General features: G+C 38.6%; 1 protein-coding gene across 1 annotated transcript in view; it reads right to left on the reverse strand.

Annotated features, from left to right (window-relative positions):
- Window positions 1-21238, reverse strand: part of LOC139725479 (mitoguardin 2-like) — a 40982-nt gene that overhangs the window by 4617 nt on the left and 15127 nt on the right. The window contains exons 4-10 of the mRNA XM_071636554.1: window positions 14752-14837; window positions 12694-12927; window positions 11158-11282; window positions 8229-8388; window positions 7075-7173; window positions 3404-3538; window positions 1982-2035 (exon numbers count right to left, since the gene is read on the reverse strand). Of these exons, the coding sequence (XP_071492655.1) occupies window positions 1982-2035; window positions 3404-3538; window positions 7075-7173; window positions 8229-8388; window positions 11158-11282; window positions 12694-12927; window positions 14752-14837 (893 nt within the window). The remainder of the gene's footprint in view (window positions 1-1981; window positions 2036-3403; window positions 3539-7074; window positions 7174-8228; window positions 8389-11157; window positions 11283-12693; window positions 12928-14751; window positions 14838-21238) is intronic.

Genomic DNA, 21238 nt, shown 5'->3' on the forward strand with positions numbered 1-21238 from the left:
TGCATCCATAGCATGGCACCCCGGCACCGCCAAGAACACCAAATCACTTGGAATGGTACAGAGGCGTGCAGCCCGATTCATAACAGGGAACTTCTCTAGAGAGTCTAGTGTCACTAATATGATGAACACACTTGGCTGGATTCCCCTGGAGGACAGAAGACAACGTCTACGCCTCATCAGCTTTTACAAGCTCGTCCATGGTGAACTTGACCTAGATCTCCACAAATACGCCTCAAAGAAAGTAACCAGGCTATGGCGGACACACGACAAGCAGTACGACGCCGTATCGACCTTCATCTCCACAAGCCAGCTAGCAAACTCATTCTTCCCACATGTAATTTCCCTCTGGAACGACCTCCCAAAAGACACAATTATTATCCAAGAGTACAGAAGTCTTCAAAACCAAACTCAAAAATCAAAGCTCTAACAAAGCAAAATAAACTTGTGCTACCACTCTCGTCAGCCCTGAGTTACCCTTCCTTGCGGAGGTCTTCGGGGATAACTACTACAAGGTACAAGGTACAAGGTACAAGGTACAAATCAAAAGGTACAAATCAAATTTAGGAAATAAAGTTATATCAACTGATTCCTATATACCCCTATACACACTAAGTGTGGGTGGGGGTATAAATATAAAATAAGGAATGGTTGAACACTGTACTATTCTGCGAAAACATGTACACTCAAATAAATGATGATGATGATGATCCACAGCATTTGTATGGTGTCATATATCTGTTATAGAAACATTCAAAGGCGCAGACTCCTCCAAGACAATTAGTAATTGAATCCCAGGTGAAAAATGCGAGTTTTGAGTGAGGCTTTGAAGTGATCCAGTTTGTCAATTTCACTGAGAAAAGATGGGAGGGAGTTCCATAGGCGAGGAGCGATAGAGGAAAATGCCGGGTCTCCGTATCCCTTGAAATGTGTGATGGGCACCTGGAGAATAAGGCCAGATGTACGAAGGCCAGGGCGAGGCTGCCGTTGCTCGATTAGGGAAGAAAGGTATCCTGGGGCCAGACCATGAATGGCCTTAAAAGTGAGCAGTAAGATCTTGAAATCAATTCTGTTCTTGATGGGAAGCCCATGCAGCTCAGCCAGGACAGGGGAGATGTGATCATACTTCCTCAGCCCGGTGAGCAAGCGTGCTGCTGCATTCTGTACTGCTTGAAGTCTGCTCAAGGTTGCAGACGGAAGACCAGCTAGAAGACTGTTACAAAAATCCAGTCTTGATGTTACGAGTGAATGGATGATGCTTTCTGCTGCCGTCCTTGTAAGCAGAGGTCTAATAGCTGCGATGTTACGAAGCTGGAAGTAAGCAGTCTGGCATACCTGCGAAACATGCCTATCCATCCTCATAGACTGGTCAAAGTAGACCCCAAGGTTACTGACACTATTTGCAGGAGAGACAGACACATCGCCGACCTGAAAATCCATGGAGACAATCTTGTTTCTCATTTGTGGAGAAGAAAAGATGAGGCACTCAGTCTTGTCGTCATTGAGTTTCATGAAGTTCATGAAATACACTTTGTGAACAATGTGTGTTTGCTTTGAACAGGTGTCCATGTACTTGTTACGGGTTACCTCACAAAATTGTTGTAAATCATTTAAAAGCTCTAGTTCTTTCACTCAGTAACATTGTTATAATTCATGAATAGAGGAAACATTATGTGCACGCTTGCATTGAGTGAATATTCCTAATAGTATGAAACAATTGAGGAACAAGGCACTTGATAATTAGTTGGTATTATACTTCGAATGGGGACATGGCATGTTAACTGTTAATGACAGTTCTTCATATCTGTACTTCTTCTGATGTGCTATAAAATTGTAAGGGCAAATTGCAAGTCTCAAACATTTTGAACATTACATGACAATTTGAAAGACAACAAGGTTTGCTACTGTAGATAGAAAAGAGAGTTCTTTACTGCATTCTTGCAGTTTGACAATTGGAATGAGCAAAGCAAAAATCCCAACTTACCTGTAACATTCTTGTCTTGGCTGCAAGCACTGACCACACAGCTGTAGCAAGGGCCTGCAACAAAGGTTTAATCACAATTAGCAAATTTCAACAGACAAGAGACACAATAATAATGCATGTGTCATATAATTTTCATTATAACATAAGTGTCTTTGTTCAATACTATATTTTCATGTGCAAACCCAAATCATGTTCCTTCTAATGGAAATAAGTGCAAGATCATGTATTCTATTTACAAATATAGTGCACAACACATATTGCCATAAGTGATTGGAATCAATCAATTAGCTTTAAAAATACTGGGTGATGTAGAACTTAACCTTGTTTTGAACAATGCTTAAAAGCATAGTGTCAAAGGTATACACACGTAACATAGCCACCAATAGTACAGCACATGACATATTTTGCAAGAGAAATATTTTGCAAATTGAGACTTGCAAGACAATTTTGCAAGTGGATGTATTCGTGATTGAGAACCACAGTGACAAAATGATAAATACAATGTAAGTATTTTTTCTTTTTAGAAGAAAAGTTAGAATTGTCTCTACATTGGTGACAATATACAGTGTACAATGCATTGGAGGTGCAAAAGCTAGTGTTTTCATGAGCTGTTAATTCAACAAATATTAGTGGACTTGTAGAGTTGGCAAAGAAATTCAACACTAACAAAAACACCATGGATACAGTACTCAAAGGTAGATCATTTCCATTATGCATATAAAATTGGACATCAATGTATGAAAAGAAAAGAAAAAATCTGCCAAACCTTAACACATCACATGCTTTAACAGTTAACTCCATTCATATCTACAGATGTAAAGATACAGACATTTTCATGTACTGTAAAGAATCCTACCACATATTCATCAACCATTTTTTAATCTAGTTTTTCTGTTTTTATATCATCTGTGATCAGCTAAAATCAAAGCAGTCAATTTTTGTGTGCAGGTCATGAGCAAGTAGCATCATCACCATCATCATGTTGTGTGCAGGTCATGAGCAAGTAGCATCATCACCATCATCATGATTATCACTGTGTATCAACTTTTTTCCTTCAAAATCAGGCATTTCACTTTGGAAAACAAAAACAATAATAGGCAATTCTCAGTCATGACTACAATTAGTAACGTCCAGTGGTAATACCATATTGCTATACAATAAAAATAATCATTTGGCTGCATAGATGTAGAATGACAGTGATCAAAGCTCACAGGTCAAGACATTGTCTGTTGGGGGAAAATCATGAGCTACAGTACATCTATGCTATTTTGCTATGAAATGATTCTATGCAGAATTGATGCATACACATGCCAAGCCTGAGTTAAGTTCTGAGTTAAGCTCAATCATTATTTTGTCTTGCTACATAACCATTGTGCACTGTGAAATGACCCTTTTTACATTTCCAGGAAGTTAGATGCTCACAGTTTCTTTGACACTACTAGACAACCATCTGTTTTGAATGACAGATATGATAGAGGATGGTGGGTTTTCCAGATCATCGAAGGCATCTAGCAAGAAGAAGTCCAGAACGATGTCATAGAAGGACAGAAATCTGACCTAGGGTAAAGAAGAGCAAGAAAACAAGTTGGAATTGAGTATTTATGAACACTGTATCTTAAAAGGAATATATGAATTTAAATATTTATTGAAGGTATTTGTCTATTAGCAGGAATGAATTGATAAAAAGAGATAAGGCAACAAGAATTGGAAAGCTTGATCTATATTCCAATATTTACAGAAAATGTAGGAAATCTTCAAGGAGCAGTCACATCCGTAATTACCACCAATTTTATTTTGATGTACCCTTTATGCCCATTGAAATACTAAAAGAGCAATAACAAGAGGCAAAGATTTCAGGTTTCCACAAGCAAACATTATAGCAAGCTCACAGGGCAAGAGAGCACATGAAAAGCATCAATCTTCCATCATAGATATTAGACTGCATCACGGGATATCTCTCTATATGACTGCATCCTTCTGCAAAATTTTGTTGTATCCATGTGCAATATTTGACGTATAAACTGCTACATTATGGAGGACATTTCATTATGTTGATCATTTTATATTTATATTTATAACACTATACAGGGTGGCCCAGAAAGATCATTTTGCACTCTCAGAGATGCCGAAACCAGCGAGAATTCGGCTTGCCATAGAACCAGTAGCATTCACAATGATATGCACAATGACATTCACATTATTCACAATGATAACGGACAATAACAATCACCTTCCGCCCCACATTCCACACATTGTGAACACTACTGGTTCTATGGCAAGCTGAATTCTCGCTGGTTTCGGTATCTCTGAGAGTGCAAAATGATCACATTTTGAAAATTGCAAGGGTTGACAAAAATGGTCCTGAAATCATAACGCATCAACCAAAATTAAAGAATTTGGTGTCATTCTATTGGAAAAAGAATGGCCTTTCCAATAGTATGCAAAATAATGACATATTTGCAACGATATTGCTGAAATTAAAGATCTTAAGTGTTCTGTTCTTTCTGGGCCACCCTGTATTTATAGTCCATTGTATTACTTGTTGAAGCTTGAAGTTTAAAGTTTATAGTTTGAAGTTTATTTTTCTAATTATGAGTACTGGTATCTTTTTTAGGTAGAATGGGTGCTTTATAAGAGTCTCTCTATTCCTCTTCTTCTTCTTCTAATAATAATAATAATAATAATAACAATAATTTCATTATTATTATTATTATTATTATCATTATTATTATTACTACTACTACTACTACTACTGTTCACATGTTTACATGGATTAATTCATAACAAAAGACACATATCATTCCATGCGTGCATACAGGATAAAAGATACCACAAAATAGCATGAATGCTAATACAAAGGTTCTGAAAAGGTACAGTAATAAGTACAGGTCAATGAATAGCTCTAGTTTAAAAATACATGAAACATGAACATACTTACAACTTTTTACATCATAATACATTTGAGGTGAAAACTAGACATGATAATACATCTTTTACTACAATAAGTGTGAATAAATATGTGGGTCTAAAATGCCAGATGTTTTGCAGTATTTCGAGATCAAAAGTGTAAAATAGTTTGATCGTAGTACAGAACTTTTATTCCAGAAGAGCCCTCCCCACTGAGCATGGCGGGTAGGTAAAATGTCATGTCAGGGGCGGATCCAGGAATTCTGTAAAATAGGGGGGGGGGGGGGATGGGGGGGGGGGGGGGTTGGCAACTAATATTTCTGGAGCCACTTCCGGGTTTCATTTTATTTTTTTATTTTTATTTCCTTTGTTTTTAACCAAAAATAAAGGGGGGGGGGGGGAGGGCATGCGCCGGTTGCGGCCCCCTCTGGATCCACCACTGCATGGGATGATCAATCGTACCCTAGCATTCATATTTTCCAACAAGCTCCATGCCATTAACTTTAGTGTGGAAGATCGGTGAGTACTGCTGTCGCCCGATCTGTTGATTTTTGATAATCAATCATTAAAAAAAAAAGGTAGCAACCAGGATTAGGAGTGACTGTTGTACTTCCAGCAAACATTTTTGGCAAATATTTAACATTTTCATCATTACCCAAAAGTGATCGTGTACAACAGCATTATTCCACACAGTTTCAATGCATTTCTGTACATTTTGGAGCAAAAAATAAGTTTTGTAGGCAAATGAGAACAATGTTTTTTAACCCTAATCCCACCGGGTTTTTTTGAGGGACTTGAAACCACCGGGAAGGGGGGGGGGGGGGGGGCTTTTTTGGCCCCCCTTCAGATCTCGGTTGTGGATAGCGCTGTCCTCGCGAAAATTTGCACTAAGGTAGAGGCCAATGTAATCTACAAGACTGTATAGTTAGATTTTTCAAATTTTAATTGATGTATTTTATATTAATTTATGCTAATTTAAGCAAAAATAATTTTTTTGCCTATAAATCAAAAAATAAAGCTCAAGGACTTCTAATTTTTGGTGAACATATTCTTTTCAATATCCACAACAATAATATTGAAGCAAAAATTTGGCTTCATAATTTTTTCTTATGTATTTTATTGTTTATTGAATTTCTTATGTATTTCTTTGTTTTTTTACTTTTTTTTTGGTTTTTTGTCAAAACTTGTCGCGGAAACTTTTTAAAGCATAATCAGGCTAAACTAAATCATTATCAGCAATTGAAAGTAAAAATATTTATTTTTATATAAATCAATTGCAAAAACACATTATAGTCAATTTACATTGGATTTGTACACAAAATCATGTTTTTTTTGAGCAATTTTTGGGTCAAAAATTTTTTTTCAAAAGGGCGTGGCTTCAAAATGGTATGCCCAGGACCGACAAATTTGGTCTCAAAAGTTGCGCGATACTTGAAAGAAAAAAGTCATAAAATGTCGCGGTGAGAGCATCACGCGAAACTTCGGGGGGGGGGGGGGGGGGGGGGGGGGTGGGCCAACAACTTGGACCTCACAAGCCCCAATCCTGCCACCACAAGGTGGTTAAAACATCTGTGGGACATTGCATAGTTGTGCATAGCACAGTCACATTGCACATTGTACCAGGACCAGGTAGTTGTGGATCAAGCTGATGATATATTGTACATTTTTCACTGTAATGAATGAGAACAGCCCTCCTTTTACATATACATTTTCTTTATATTTTAATCAGCTTTGTGATAGTTTGTTGGCACACAAGAGATCCAATTAATCTGGGCAAGGATAGAGCATCAAGTCGCTTAACACTGACAAGGGGGCCATTTCATACAGGTTTGATAAAAGTAAAGTTGTAGTGACTGCAATCACTATATTGGCAGCCAAGAGACAACAAATCGACAGCAAGTATCACAGTTGTTGCTACAGTAACTATGACTAATGTGTGTTACACAGGTGGAGAAAGCTTTATGAAATGGGCCCTAGTCCACACTTCCACTTCCCTGGAAATGATTTACGTCACCTCAGACAGACAAAGATAGGGCAACGTAAGGAAAGGAAAGGAAAAGAATGGAAGAACTAGACCAGATGAGCAAGAAACGAAAGCCCAACACTGCTGAGACAACAGCATTGTTCCAGAATCTCGGGCATTAAAGTAAAGGTAAACTGTTGTGATAGCTGAAATATTCAAATACCTTTCTCCCCTGTAGTTCTTCTTCTATGTCCTTCCAGTTGTCTGCATCTTTGACATATGCAATCATGGCATCATATGCCTTGATGAAACCTTCAGTGTCCTGGAATACATACAGGAATATTTGATACGCATGACATATTGCTTTCTTAATTTCAGGGAATGTCAGATATCTATGGCATCAATTAGGGACAATGTTAAAAATAATCTCATTTGTTACCAGCTCAGATGAAAATGAATGAAGAGAGCAGCCTCTGACAACCATGGTACAATGTAAGTCTAATTAACATCAAGTTTGTTAAATAGAACCAAGGTAAGTCTACTGAACATCAAGTTCACTGCATCATTGCAAGATGTTGGTCTTACATCATCTGTCACTTGTACTCTGAACTAATGTTGCTTGACTGTCGAAGTTTCCTAGTAAGGTCACACACTATTTTTTTCTTTTTTTTTTCTTGCTTAAGTAGCACAAGACATTAATCAGGTTCATCAATGAATATGCTTTACACCACCAAGTGATGCCTGGGATTAGTCTTTTTAATTTAACACCTGTATGATAATCTTGATGTAGCCTAGTATGAATATTTGTATGTATGTAAGTATGTATGTGTGTATCCATATATGTATACTAGAAAGATGATCTTAGATTTTGGCATAATCACATCAATTTTCATAGGACATACCAAGGTCAAGCTCAATTTCTTTAAAGTCATTTTTCAGACATTCATTAAAGTCAAAACTCTACTCACTGAATGCTACTCACATTACTATGGCAGGGGCCACTGAATATTTTTTAAGGGGGTGGGGGGCTGCAGGAAGGAAGGGGGCTGCGTTGGCTCTGTAGCCCCAAGCCATCCCCCTCCCCCCTCCCCCCCCCCCCCAAGTTCTGTGGCCCCTGTATGTGAAGTGTTTAATCTCATATGGAGACTGAGGTCTTTCCAAAAAACACAAAATCTATTTCTATCTTGTTGTCATTGCATGACGATAAACACACACATCACAAGGCTATCTTAGTTCTTTCATAAACTAACGTGTTAAAAAGAAAATACATTCGAACCAACAGGTATAAAGATGACCAAGGACAGCCTTAAAAATCTTCTGCTCCAAGCACAATTTTGTAGTACAGGTTTAAAATAATCAAAGAAAATAATGTCATACATAGTTGGCATGCCATAATAGGTCTGCAGTCAGTTGCAAGCCCATGTTGGTGAAGAAGTCCTGGACTGCTTTGTCTTGGAAGAGAATGATGGTGGCTTGACGTATGCAGTGGAGTTTGGCAAGAAAGTCTTCATCACTGGAGCATAGGAGCACTTTGGTTCTACAGCAAGGAGAATACAAAACAGCGGGAAAATGAATGTTTGCAAACTGTATAAAACTAGAAATAGAGCACCCACTTGACTGCTATAATGCTACTGTGATGGCCTGTGTGCCCTTATATCACATGCTACATTGATTCCAATGGTAGATTATCATTATTATTATTATTATTTTTTTTTTTTTGGGGGGGGGGAGGGGGATTGTCAATATGAACTGTGTTGCTTGAGAAACAAATTCAATGAAGCATAACTTTTGCTGTGTATAGTATCAGTGCTTCACTACAGCCTGGTATGGAGCACAATGATATTCAGCTCATGCATCTTTAGTGAACTTTAGTTGTATCTGAATATAGTACAACTTTGCTGTACTACTTTGCATCCAGTAACAAATTTTGGCTCTAGAGACCTTTCCCTGGGTCCCTAGTGGGGCCATTTGTGGAATGTGAACAACTTTGTGTAAACATGCCCCTGAGAACAATCCCTGCTATGAAAAAAGACCTGTCAAAAATCTGATTATGCATAATGAAGAACAGAAGGAAAATTTAAATTTTGATAATATTGCCCAAACTTAAATTGTTACCTCTTGTTGATGCCCACACAGGCTAATACTGCCGCTGCTATGAACAACGTAAATTATTTACCTCTAAGTGATTTTAACAAACAATCTATGTTAATTGTTCAACCTGCTGATATAGAATGGGCCAGAAGATTTTTGAAATATTACGCCTGAGGCTTTTGGGCCTTGCTATGGGAGTCATTTGAACCATTTGAACAACCTTATATTCCATACTCCTGAGAATGATAGTTGCCTACTGTGGTTAAAATCTATCAATGAGTTTTGCAGAAGAAGGAAAAAATCTACAAATTTTAATACAAGAGATGCACAGTGAACAACACACAGAAAATAATTGCAAAAGCTCAATTGAACTCCTGGCTGATGTAAGCTAAATAAAAACCCTAGCAATAACACAAGGGATTAAAAGTGCTGGAATATGGTATTTATATACCTTGTTACTGGCAGTGAGAATCCAAAAGAAAAGTGCTAAATCACAGAATTTCCCCCCACATAAAGTCTTTTGAGCAAAAGATCTAGCAGTTAGTACAGCTTTCCCCCCCCCCAAAAAAAAAAAAAAAAAAAAAACAACACAGACAGATAAACAAAGAACTTTATATTCTCATATTATGTGAAGAAATTTTTACAAATTTAAGTAATATGTCATAATTTGTTAGGGTACCTGACAGGCTTCTATCAGGCATAAAGTTTAGATGCTATTTGGGCTTCAGTGGTGAAGTTGAAGAAACGGACAGACGACAACCCCCAAAATAATGCATTTTGTGACACTTTGTGGAAAAGGCAAGAAAGTGGTGTGAGGCAGCAAGTAATGTCACAACAAGTTTTAAGGCATCACAACCAATGACACAACCTGGAAAAAAAAAATCATTTCCCACAGCATGTCACATTAAAAAAATATGAACTTGATCAATATCTGACATTGCCTACTAATGGCAGAATAGTTTCATTTATCACTGATCCTTAATCTGTTTGACTATTAACGCTATTCTTACTGGGGGGGGGGGGGTCAATTTGACCCCCCTCGACATTTTGCACCGCGATTCCGCAACGCGCAAGGATTTTGACACGTCGTTTCATGACTTTTTTCTTTGAAGTCTCCCGCATATTTTGAGACCAAATTTGCGATGTCCGGGTACACCATTCTGAAGTTACGTAATGTTTTGCGTATGCATGTCAACCCGAAAATGGCTCAAATTCATGATATCGTGTGCAAATCCAATGCAAATTGTGTGTTTTTTTTTTGTTAAATTGATATAAATTAGATTATTTCAACTTTTATCCATTGAAATTAATCAATTTTAATGTAGATAAGCTTGAAAAAGTGCCTGTAACAAATTTTGGCCAAAAAACAATAGAAAACAAAAGGTCAAAAAAACAGCAAAATACATAAGAAATTAACAAAGCAATAAAAAAACAAAAGAAACTGATTTTGATTGTGCTATTTTTTTACAAGAAAATTGTTCAAAGTGTCTCGAGGAACTCTTACACAAAAATTTAGCAATCATTCAGTCTTTTTAATGGAGTTATAAGTGAAAATATGATTTAATGCGTACATTTGCATAATTAATTTACTAAAAATAGAAAATCAAAATTTTTCTTTTGTATGACCATGTAATCTTGTAGTTGACATCCGGCTCTATGTTCAGGCAAAATTTTGCGGCAATCGCGTGATCGGCGGCCAAGATCTGAAGGGGGGGGTCAAATTGACCCCCCCCCCCCAGTAAAACCTTGGTCTCAAATAGCCCAGTTAGAATAGGGTTAAGGCTATTATACTATTTACCAAACCTAAACCAATCATTTGTCTAAAAGCCTTTCTGTTACTACCCTAATCATACAATTGAACTTGTGCATGTGTAGAAGTAAAAATGAAATATTTACATGCAGTGCCAGTGCTAAATATAACAATTTTACAGCCAAACATTCAAGCGTCCATTTTTATTCTCACACTGTGCAGAAAGATTACAAGAACATACTCACACATTTACGGTAGGCAATCATGAGTGATAGATGTGAGTTTTGAGGGATAAAATGATTGACATGATTTGACATGTCAAATATGCTTATTCATAAGTCAAAAAATTGGAGAATTGTGCATTGGTGACTACTTAAAGTGAATTATCATTCAACCTTTATTTGTGACTAATTGAAGTGCTATCACAAGTTAGTATAACAGAGCAAAAGTTGCATAACAACGTACCTAAGCCTTCTTGCCTGGACGCCACCTTCTCTTACAACTTTTAGTGCTCTCTCATACAGGTCTTGGGAGCTCTCATCACCAGAGAAGAAATCTATGCCACTTGCAATAGATGACAGCTCTTCAAGCTAGTGAGGGCAAGGAAAAAGGACAAACATTCTGAACATTTAGATCCATTCATTTAATCACTGTATTTACTAACTTATACGGAGGAGGAAGGTACGAGGACACATGATGTTAAAGTGAAAATTTTTGCACTAGTATTTTTTTTTTGCAAGGGTAATTTTTCTCGCTCAGCCTGGTAAGATGAATTTCACATGTCTTAATATCACAACCCACAGCTCACCCCTACTATGGTAGCAATGGGTGTTGGCAGCACACATTATGGTAAAAAGGTAACTGGTCTGCATTATGCAACAATAAATTCACTCAGGCTACAGGACTAGCCAATGTGAAGAAAACCACAAATCACATACCAGTTATATCCCTGCAATAGACCTACAAAAATCATGATATAAATTAATATCACATGTAACAAGTCAAAACTTCACAAAAGCTTCATGTTATGTAAAATGTGCACAAATTTCCTATTTGACAGTATGCCATATGTTCAGCTTCAGGTGATTAGTCCATACTAAAGCACTGAAACATCAACTGTTCTCACTAACGTGAAATAAAAATCTCTTATTAGATACCCTAAACCATACCTAAGGAAAAGCATACTCACATGCTATAACCATTAATATTTTTGTGCAATTAATTTTTTTGTGCTGAGCAGCTCAAAAAAAATGTGTACGCAGGTTTTTAAATTTGCGCTGCACAATTGTCAACCCATTCAAAATGTGCAGAGAGAATTGTGAAAATATTTTCATGGGTTTTGGAATTTGCACTAGCCAAAAGTGGCACAAAATATGTGAAAACTTCCACATTTGCACTAAGTGCAGAAAATGCATCAAAATAGTGTAAAACAAGGAATGTTTGTGTACATTTTGATTTTGTGAATTTCACGAGAGCCAAGTTATTAAAATGTACATGAAAGTTCTTGTTTACACTATAGACCGATTCTGCGACGCGCTATGTGTATTTTTGGCATGGGCAGCGCCATTACTGCGGTGTCTCAGCCGACCCCCCCCCCCCCTCTCCCCACCCCTCTCACGCGCAGGGAATGAAAAGCTGATGCATGGTTGTTTTAGCCAATGGGCGTCTCGTACTGAGTGCGCGAATGCTTGCTCAGTGCGCGAACCTTTGTTACAAGTGCGCGATAAACATGTTGCCCATGGGGTGGGGGGAGAGGAGGGGGGTCGGCCGGGACACCGCAAAATGAGCTTATGGCTGCGCCCAGTGCCACAAATTGTCTGCTGCCCTCAACAAACCCGAATCGGTCTATATGCACTGAATGTTAGAGGCAACTCTCGAAAATTTAATGCCGCGAAAATACTGTGTTTTACAGTATAACTCAGATAAAGAGAATTTCTTTTATCAGCTCAATACCAGATCAGCATTGAAAGTACAAAAGTCCCACTACACACAAGTCCCTACCTCTGCTGCAGACACAAAAGAGTCTGAGTCTGAGATGCTCCCACTCTTCAAGCTGTAGGAAAGAGATGTACCCCTCTCTCTGGAGGAGATGCTGCCATGGCTGATGTCCAGTGTTCCATCCCCACAATTACAGGTAGACAACTTTAGAGCTGTACTATCAATCTCCTGCTGCAGGCCACTGGCTGCATCCACAAGCTTCTCTAGCTGGCTGGTCAGAGTGGTGCTGCTAGCTTCCTGTTTGAAAGTCAAACATATCCCAGTGTATCAGAAAGAAGTCTCCATAGCTCCTATCACCTATCAGATTTTTGGCATGTCTATCACTATGTCTACGTTTTTATACAATATTGCGCTGTAGGTCCTATAATGAATGTTGTGAGAACTTCATTTTAGGTTTAACCACTGGCACACAACAGTGTACAATATCCTATGTTCTACACTGGACCAGCCAATCAGTTTCTTTGCATCATATAAGGGTGACAAAGCTTGCAGCAACTTTCATTTCAACATTTTAATTAGACAGGGAATAATTTCCCTTCTTGAATGGAACAGCAATTTTAGTTCATGGACATACATTTTTTAACAAAAGGGTATATAATTTCATGTGATAAAATTTTTACATAAATGACATTACTAATTCTACAAATCTATCTCATACAGAGCCTTTATTTCATTGCTTAATACCCTGAAGCTTCAAGACATTCACATTCTACAAACATGTATATTCATGTACAAGTACACAACAAATCAATTTCTCCCATTTTTCCATAATATGTTTCGCTTTATCCTAAACTCAATGTCCACACATATCAAACTCGCTGTTCGACACACTATCACCCTGTAAACTCCAAACCTGTTTTAGCCCAGAAATAAATCAGACATTACAGACCAGATGTCTTGAACAACCTACTCAGTCAACTAAAGCAGTGGCATGTTACTGTATATATTGCCTATCTCAAACGTTCGAATATTCCTGTGTAGATACAAGTTGCATGTTGTGCCCTTCCTACGTGTCTTTTAAATGGTTTTCAGGCCTCGAAATAGGATTTTGGAGGGCAAGGCCATTTAGAAAAGGGCACTTTTTCCAAGAGGCCCGCCATTAAAGGGCACTTAGGTCAGTCAGAGGGGCACCAAGGCCACACTGGAAAGGGCATGTTGGGTGTTTATACGTGATGTGAATGCCCCATAGAGCTGTATGCTATCGACCGTGCTGCTACACTCCAGCAGCACACGCACGCATAAGATCTCTCTGCAGCAGACGACGTTAGGCAGTAGGCCATACGCAATACGATGTAGGTTCTGTAATACAGTACGTTCTCAACGCATACGCCGCGCTCGCAGATCGCTTTGGAGCACTTCTGGCGCCATTTTGCTTGAGCATGCGGGCATGCAATGCAGAGCGAGAGAGATGGCAATGCTCGCAGCCGTCCGACAGGCCTGGCATTTTTCAGCATGGCTTGCGACTACTTGCTCCGGCCCGCCGCTGCCTAGCTAGTAACTCTATGGCCGCTGCGCTGCGGAGGCAGTCGGGAGGGTAAAAGCCGGTCGGGCGTACGCGTACATGTACGTACACGTCGTCTCGTATCTCGGAAAGATACTGTGAGTTTGAATCAGATATATTGGGACGCGAGTGAACTGAAGGTATGATATTTGAGATCAGGAAAGTTGTTCAAGCTTATTAGAGTGTAGACTTTGAGAAAGGGCATATTATACGTCATAAATAATAACTTTCATTCTAAAAGGGCACCACGGCCACAAGAAAAAGGGCACATTTTTTTTGGCCGTAACTTTGATCAAGGAAAAAAAGGCATTGCGGCCAACCAGAGGGGCACCAACGGCCATGGCCATCGGTGGCCGTCGGTTAATTCGAGGCCTGGGCTTTTGTTTGCAAATGCTTCTTATTGTTCTAACATCTAATCACTCAGGTTATATTTTCAGGGTAGGAAATAAGACATCAGAATATATTACTTCCCTGTTCTGACTTCTCAATTCACATATAGTGCACAAATGACCTTTTTACATCTATGAGGGATAATAATCAAACATTGAAATATAACTCACCTGTGTCTCTGTCTCTGGGAGGGACTGACTTTGAATATGGAGAGCTGTCTGCCAGCAGCGAACAGCTTTCTCAAATGCTTCAATTCCTGTAGAAGGTTTAACGCAATAAGAGTTATTATGACTGTAATTATTTCAACTCATGATAACGTCTGTGAATGTTCTCAGTCATCCAGGTAAAGCAGATCATGAACTATATCAGTAAATCTAGTCAACTGGACTTAACTTGTTTCACGTGCTCTCTGGGACGCTTCATCACGCTGACTGACCTTTGGTGGCAGTTGGCTGTTGAACCGTGACAGGGTCAGGGTTGTAATCTTAGATTGTTAGGCGCGGTGGTTCGAGAGGGGATTCAAAGGCCCGAATTCGCTAAGGTGGTACAAATGAAACCATGGTTTAAACCATGGACAAAAACCATGGAGCGCCAAGTGTCGCATGGAATATTTCATTACGAAATCAATCATTTCGTCGATGAAATGATCATTTTGTAACGAAATGACAACATTTTGTAACTAAATTAACAACATTTTGTAACTAAATTAACATTTTTTTAACGAAATGATAATTTTGTTAACAAAACGTTAACGAAACGGTCATTTTGTCGATGAAATGACCAATTTCGTAACGAAATATATTCCGTGCAACACTTGGCGCTCCATGGTTTTTGTCCATGGTTTAGACCATAGTTTCATTTGTACCATCTTCATGAATTCGGGCCTTTAGAGTCTATCTATGTAAAAAGGGAGGAGCCATTCCTAAACAGAGGAGGGGGCCTGCGACACAATCTAGCCTGAGCCTACAATCTGGCAGTTTGGAAGGTTCCTCGGTGCTTTCCAAAATACCCCAACCCTGTCACACTTGGAAAAGATACTACGGTAAAGTCCAGAAAACTGGTTCATCCCTTAGCAGCAGTAAAAGTGCTCAATCAGAGTATAATCCACCTTGCAGGGATAGAAGTTGACAATGCTATGGCCCTAACTTCCCTCCTGAATCTGCCTTTACAAAAATCATCCATGGTAATTGAATGGTAATGAAAGGTAACTGTCAATGGTGAAGGGTAATTGAAAGGTAATGAAAGGTAACTGTCAATGGTGAAGGGTAATTGAAAGGTAATGAAAGGTAACTGTCAATGTTGAAGGGTAATTGAATGGTAGGTTTCCAGTGGTCAGTGGTAACTGTCAATGGTGAAGGGTATTTGAATGGTAGGTTTCCAGTGGTCAGTGGTAATTGTCAATAGTGAAGGGTATTTGAATGGTAGGTTTCCAGTGGTCAGTGGTAACTGCCAATGGTGAAGGATATTTGAATGGTAGGTTACTAGTGGTCAGTGGTAACTGTCAATGTTGAAGGGTATACGAATGGTAGGTTTCCAGTGGTCAGTGATAATTGTCAATGGTGAAGGGTATTTGAATGGTAGGTTTCCAGTGGTCAGTGGTAACTGTCAATAGTGAAGGGTATTTGAATGATAGGTTTCCAGTGAGCAGTGGTAACTGTCAATAATGAAGGGTATTTGAATGGTAGGTTTCCAGTGGTCAGTGGTAACTGCCAATTGTGAAGGGTATTTGAATGCTATGTTTCCAGTTATCAGTGGTAACTGTCAATAATGAAGGGTAATTGAATGGTAGGTTTCCAGTGGTCAGTGGTAAATGTCAATGGTAAAGGGTATTTAAATGGTAGGTTTCCAGTGGTCAATGGTAACTGTCAAAGGTGAAGGTATTTGAATGGTAGGTTTCCAGTGGTCTTGGTAACTGCCAATGGTGAAGGGTATTTGAATGGTAGGTTTCCAGTGGTCAGTGATAACTGCCAAGGGTGAAGGGTATTTGAATGGTAGGTTACTAGTGGTCAGTGGTACATTTGTAACTGTCAATGTTGAAGGGTATATGAATGGTAGGTTTCCAGTGGTCAGTGGTAACTGCCAATGGTGAAGGGTATTTAAATGGTAGGTTTCCAGTGGTCAGTGGTAACTGCCAATGGTGAAGGGTATTTGAATGGTAGGTTTCCAGTGGTCAGTGGTAATTGTCAATGGTGAAGGGTATTTGAATGGTAGGTTTCCAGTGGTCAGTGGTAACTGCCAATGGTGAAGGGTATTTGAATGGTAGGTTTCCAGTGGTCAGTGGTAATTGTCAATGGTGAAGGGTATTTGAATGGTAGGTTTCCAGTGGTAATTGTCAATAGTGAAGGGTATTTAAATGCTAGGTTTCCAGTGAGCAGTGGTAACTGTCAATAATGAAGGGTATTTGAATGGTAGGTTTCCAGTGGTCAGTGGTAACTGCCAATTGTGAAGGGTATTTGAATGCTATGTTTCCAGTTATCAGTGGTAACTGTCAATAATGAAGGGTAATTGAATGGTAGGTTTCCAGTGGTCAGTGGTAAATGTCAATGGTGAAGGGTATTTAAATGGTAGGTTTCCAGTGGTCAATGGTAACTGTCAAAGGTGAAGGGTATTTGAATGGTAGGTTTCCAGTGGTCTTGGTAACTGCCAATGGTGAAGGGTATTTGAATGGTAGGTTTTCAGTGGTGAGTGGTAACTGTCAAAGGTGAAGGGTATTTGAATGGTAGGTTTCCAGTGGTCTTGGTAACTGCCAATGGTGAAGGGTATTTGAATGGTAGGTTTTCAGTGGTGAGTGGTAACTGCCAAAGGTGAAGGGTATTTGAATGGTAGGTTTCCAGTGGTCAGTGGTAACTGTCAATGGTGAAGGGTATTCGAATGGTAGGTTTCCAGTGGTCTTGGTAAATGCCAATGGTGAAGGGTATTTGAATAATAGGTTTTCAGTGGTGAGTGGTAACTGCCAAAGGTGAAGGGTATTTGAATGGTAGGTTTCCAGTGGTCTTGGTAACTGCCACAGGTGAAGGGTATTTGAATGGTAGGTTTCCAGTGGTCAGTGGTAACTGTCAATGGTGAAGGGTTTTTGAATGGTAGGTTTCTAGCAGTCATAGGTAAACTGTTAACCAAAGGGTTTTTCAGTGGTTAGTGGTCAGAGGTAAATTGTGAATGGTGAAGGTCTTTGAATAGTAGTTTTCCAGTGGTCAGTGGTAACTCTATGGTGAAGGGTCTTTGGATGATAGACTTCTAGTTGTCAGTGGTAATTCATGGATGAAGGGTATTTGAATGGTAGTTGGTCAGTTGTAACTCAAAGGTGAAGGGTATTAATTGAATGGTAGGTTTCCAGTGGTCAGTGGCAATTGTCAACCGTGAAGGGTACTTCAATGGTAAGGTTTACATCAGTGGTTTGAGGTAACAGTCAGTGGTGACTGTTTTTTGAATTGTCGGGCCTACACTTGTAGTTTTCAAGTGGTCAGTCATGACTTTCAAATTTGAAGGGGATTTCAATGGTAGCTTTCAGTGCATTGCCAGTGGTATTTGTTACTATAATCATTTCACTACCTGTGAAATTTCGCCTTCCGTTATCTATTGCCTTACTAAAGCGTGTGATAGTGTTAAGAAACATTTTTTTTTTCACTGATCAATGCAGTCAGATTGATTTCCATTCAACCGTCTCAACAACATACTTATAAAGAAGACTAAGTTTTAAGATCTAAATTGATTTACTTCAAGTATTACAAAGTGTAGACATGCGTCCACGTATCATGTAGTGGTGAAAGGAGTTTCAACGAGCTTTGCAGTGGTTACTGGTAACTCTAATGGTGAAAGTTATTTCAGTAGGAGGTTTCGAGTGATCAGTGGTAACCACAGTAAATGGTGAAATATATTTGAATGGTTGGTCAGTAATATCTGTTAATGGTCAAAAATACTTTAATGGTAGGTTCTAGAATCATGCTGAGAGTCACGCTGCTATTCTGTAGGTTCTTTATATCGCTGGTTCTCTGTTAGTTTTTATTGGATTAGTATTAGAATGCATGAAGATGACACATGCTAAAGATAGAGCTCTAGATTTTCGTGATTTGTTTTGTTCTTGTGGTTGTTTTTATTTCCCCCCCCCTCAACTGTTTTTAATGAATATCTTTATATGCAAACTATATTTTCATTTGATATGAATGCCTGTTTTGGAATCATTGTTATCTCTTTTTAGGTTGGCATTCTTTGAGCAATTCAGTCTATAATTACTGTGGGACATTAATAGCTTACATTTATAATCATAATTTATATATTTATGAAATACATATATCATATTGTCTCTATGAATATGGTATGGTGTATACGGCTCCATCGGGTCTGTGGCCTCTATAGACGGGTTAAAATCTACCGTGGAAAACAATTAGTGGCTGTTGCATGGCCACGTTAGAAAGGTGGCCGCTATACACAGGGTCTTTGGCAGGACTTTACTCTCAGGAGATTTTTCAGTGGCCGTGAGAGGCAGGTGGCCGCTATAGACAGGTGGCCGCTAAGGCAGGTTTGACTGTATCATATAAATACATATATCCGTTATATGATATGCCCCTGTATAAATGTACACGAGACCAATGGTAGATGAAAGGTAAATGATGGTAAATGAATGGTAACGATCATGAATATTCAAATTAGTTAAAATCCAAATTTTGAAAATTTAAGGAAAATGATGAAAACATTGTCATTTTTCATATTTATGCTGGAACTGACCTTTAACATTGTTAGAAATTGTGTATGCATTATGTTTCATCACAAACTGTGATTAAAGGGATGGTGCAGTATTGGTGGAGATGAGAATTGGGCTTTTTACTTTTTGCGAGATACCAAGAAAACATTGACTCATGATATACATGTAGTATACCTAGATCATACCATTTTAAGAGGAATTCAAAGTTTATTTGATGAAAATCGGGTTTGGAGTGACTGAAACATCCAAAAACAAAGTAAAACAAAGCGATTGTAATAAAGTGTGGGTCCCACACTTTATTAGAATCGCTCTTTTTTGGATATCTCGGCCATTTCAAAACCAATTTTCATCAAATAAACCTTGAATTCCTCATAGAATTACACGCTCTTTCATATTTCATAAGAGGTTTCTCATTATCTCACCAAAAAATGTTAGAAACCTGAAATTAGGTCTCAACCAAAACTGTACGATCCCTTTAAGCAGCACTTGTGGATATTAATAATTAGAGCATAATGAATATCGTTAGTAACCATGTACAAAAATAATATGACTATTCTCCTGTATGAGTGCGATGCGTGATAGAGGGTGAGTGGTAATCCAATGGTATACCATTGGGATACCCTTCAAAGATGCTGAATGGTAAGTCAATGATATCTGTATGGTATACCAGTCAATGGTGGACACATGATGACAGCCGAGTGAAAGGTGAAAATGTTGAATGGTAAGTTCCAGTGGTAAAATGAAGGGTGGACCAATGGTGAATGCTGAAGGGTATATCAAAGGTATGCTGAATGGTAAGTTCAATGGTATATGAATGGTAGACCTTGAATGGTAGTTCTAAATGGTGAATGGTAAATGAATGGTAGAGAAAATCAGTTTGAATGGTATTTCTGAAGGGTAAATGAATGGTATACTGAAAGGTATTTTGTAAATGGTCAATGGTATGCAAATTTAATTCATTTAAATTAGTTTCAATGGTAGTTCTGAATGGTAAATGAAGGGTAAATGAATGGTATGCAAATTAGATGTTCCAATTATTTAAATCAGTTTCAATGGTAGTTCTGAATGGTAAATGAAGGGTAAATGAATGGTATGCAAATTAGATGTTCCAATTACTTAAATTAGTTTCAATGGTAATCTGAATGGTAAATGATTGAAGGGTGAATGGTAAATGAAGGGTTAACTTCTGAAAGGTAAATGAATGGTAGACTGAATGGTATACCATTCAAAACCAGAATATTTCAAATGGTAGATACTGAAGGGTAAATGAATGGTAACTTCAATGGTATACCATTCAACTTTTTTTGTAAGGGTGGACAGAGAATTGATAATTGATAAACAGTTCCATCAACATGTGCTGTGCTCCACACTGGATACATTGGCAAGACGAAGTCACTAAACTTTGATATTGTAGAAAGGGCTAAGCCTATTTGTGTGAGGCGGAATTTTGCATCCTACCACCTTAGGGTTGGTCATGTTATTTGAATGGACCCACCTGAATCCTTGAACAGATTCTGTTACAATGTGATCCATGATTATGAAGCATCACTGAGGCAGGCCACAGAAATGTGACCAAAGCACACTTAAAGATGCCTACAGATGGATGCATTTTGAAACTAGAAATGCACTCAGAGAGCACAGACCTCCGCCAAGCAGCTCATTTCCACTCATACACACATCCTGCTGAAAATCGCCTAAGTTTCCCCAATGATAAAGATTTCTTTCAAGCCTCTCAGAGTCTGTCTACGTATCTCACCTTCCTCCTGCGCCTAGAGCGCGCACTCAGTGCGCATACACACATCTCAAATATGCACGGCTTGAACTCCCTCATTTATAGTTTTTCTTTTTACCAATGATAAAGAATCCTTCAAAAAATAAGAAATAAACCCTGGATCTAGACAGTGGTCCAGTTCACTACCAGAATTCAAACATCTGTTTCTTGTGTCATTATCAACTTT

The sequence above is a fragment of the Diadema antillarum genome, unplaced genomic scaffold (genome assembly GCF_040938485.1).
Source record: "Diadema antillarum isolate AM-2024a unplaced genomic scaffold, OU_Dant_1.0 seq00000043_RagTag, whole genome shotgun sequence".
NCBI lineage: Eukaryota > Metazoa > Echinodermata > Echinoidea > Diadematoida > Diadematidae > Diadema > Diadema antillarum.